This window comes from Gossypium raimondii, chromosome 12 (assembly GCF_025698545.1).
Source record: "Gossypium raimondii isolate GPD5lz chromosome 12, ASM2569854v1, whole genome shotgun sequence".
Lineage (NCBI taxonomy): Eukaryota > Viridiplantae > Streptophyta > Magnoliopsida > Malvales > Malvaceae > Gossypium > Gossypium raimondii.
Window position 1 is genome coordinate 56,638,867 of NC_068576.1, and position 2,090 is coordinate 56,640,956.

The 2,090-nt window shown below is 29.2% G+C and overlaps 1 protein-coding gene across 1 annotated transcript; it reads left to right on the forward strand.

Annotated features, from left to right (window-relative positions):
• The first annotated feature begins 898 nt into the window (after positions 1–898).
• LOC105762293 (flavonoid 3'-monooxygenase CYP75B137-like) lies at positions 899–1,458 on the forward strand. The gene has a single exon (XM_012580164.2). The coding sequence runs from the start codon at positions 942–944 to the stop codon at positions 1,422–1,424; it is 483 nt and encodes a 160-aa protein (XP_012435618.2). The 5' UTR covers positions 899–941; the 3' UTR covers positions 1,425–1,458.
• Positions 1,459–2,090: the final 632 nt, after the last annotated feature.

Sequence of the window (2,090 nt, forward strand, 5' to 3'; positions counted from 1 at the left end):
TAAATTAAAAAAATTTAATTATTCGCTTTTGAAAAAAAATTCAAATGTTCATTCGTTAAAATATTAATCGTACAAGAATATACATAAATATGTAAATTACTCAAATTTCACATCGATGTAAATTCATCCTTTCCCTTGTATATAGGCATTGTTTAAAAAAATACATAACAATCCATGAAATTGGTCGGTTTAGTTGTAAACAAAATGATTTTGGAGATTTCGGTATGTTTTGTAGGGCGTGTAATTGGTTGATTTAATTAGTTCAGCTTAAAAAATTAATCGATTTTTCTAAAATAAAATTAGTAACCGAGTTGATTTAAAGATGAAAACACAATAATCGAACCGATTCTGATTTAATTAAAAAAAGGAATATTGATGGATTTCATTAAAATATATTTAGGTTTAGGTTTTGAATAACCTTAAAACACATTGTTAGTGCTTTTATTTCGATAAAATTTAAGATTTTGTTTCTAAGAAGTTAATTTTTTATTCAAAATCTTAATTCAACGGTTAATATGAGAAATATTTTTATCAAAATTTATCAACTTGAAATATTAATATTTTCATATAATTTGATAATAATTGATAAAAACTAAGTTAATAAAATTAACTGAATTATTAAAGGTGTTAATTAAACTACAATTTTAAATTGAAAATATAATGAATAAATCTCAAATCCCATGTAAGTAGAAGTATTTTGACCTTTGAATAATGGGTACATTTAATTGATTGTAACTTATTTTAAAGTATATAAAATCAAGCTATTGATATACATTCAACCTATATAATGTATTTTAATTTAACGCTCTAATCATAATTAAATTAATTAAATTATCTCGATTAATTTGATTTTAATTAAAATCTGCTCAACTTTAATCCTTTGTCTCAAATTGTGGGTATAGAATATTGTAAGTGGTGCTACGGACACAACATTTACAACAATGGAGTGGGTGATGACGGAATTACTACGATACCCAGATCAATTGCGAAGAGCCGTCGACGAGTTGGATGCAATAATTGGTGGCCCAAACATCGTTGAAGAGTTTCGTCTTCCTCGCCTACTCTATTTAGAAGCTGTGGTGAAAGAGACATTACGAATTCACCCACCTGCTCCTTTGCTAATGCCACACATATCGAGTGAGACCATCGTCGTAGCCGGTTACACTATCCCCAAAAATTCCAATATTTTCTTCAACGCGTGGGCAATACAAAGGGACACTGAGTTCTGGGAAGACCCTCTTCAATTCGAGCTAGAAAGGTTCTTGAATGTCATTGAGAAAAGGAATTATAAGGAAAATAGTTTCGATTTTTTTCCCGTTTGGATCGGGGAGGAGGATTTGTGTTGGGGTTTCAATGGCAGAGAGAATTATGATGTTGGTGTTGGCGACATTGTTGCATTGTTTCGAATGGGAATTGCTGAATAGGCGAAAACCTGATGTGAAAGAGCAACTACGATTGGTGTTGTCAAAGGTGGAGCCACTTGTTCTTGTGCACATTGCCCGTTCATCTAATTCAATGCAATATCAATAAATTTATGGTTAAAATATGCTTTAAGTCATTATACTTTTCATAAATTTTAAATTTAATCCTTGTACTTTTATTTATAGAAATTTAATCCATCTACTTATTTTCATTAGTATTCACGCTAAGGTTTAGGTTAATTCGAATATCTTTTTGGATTCAATTTAACTCAAATTTTGAGTTTTATTTAAAATTTGGAACTTAATCAAAATTTAAACTTTGTTATGAATCTCAAAATTCGATTTTTTTTTTTGAAATGAAACCCGAAATGTGGAATTACATAAAACTTGAAATTGAAGCTCGAGACTAGTGAATCAATGTTATATTAAGGTATAAATAAGATATTTTGTGTTTATTTTTGGGATCTTACAGTATATTTTCCGATTAGTTTTCCAAGCTCTATTTTCCGGTTATTTTCTATTTCTTTGAAAAGTGCAACACCAATTTTGTTTCATCTTCTTTATTCCGGTGTACAAATATTGAAATACTATGTTAACTTTGGGGGCGATATCCACTAAACGATTACAGTGATTAGTACGAATTTGCTTAAAAGGTAATGGTTCTTCCAC

Bases quoted from the DNA above. Each gene is read 5' to 3' on its own strand.
- LOC105762293 (XM_012580164.2), top strand. From the start codon at position 942: ATGGAGTGGGTGATGACGGAATTACTACGATACCCAGATCAATTGCGA.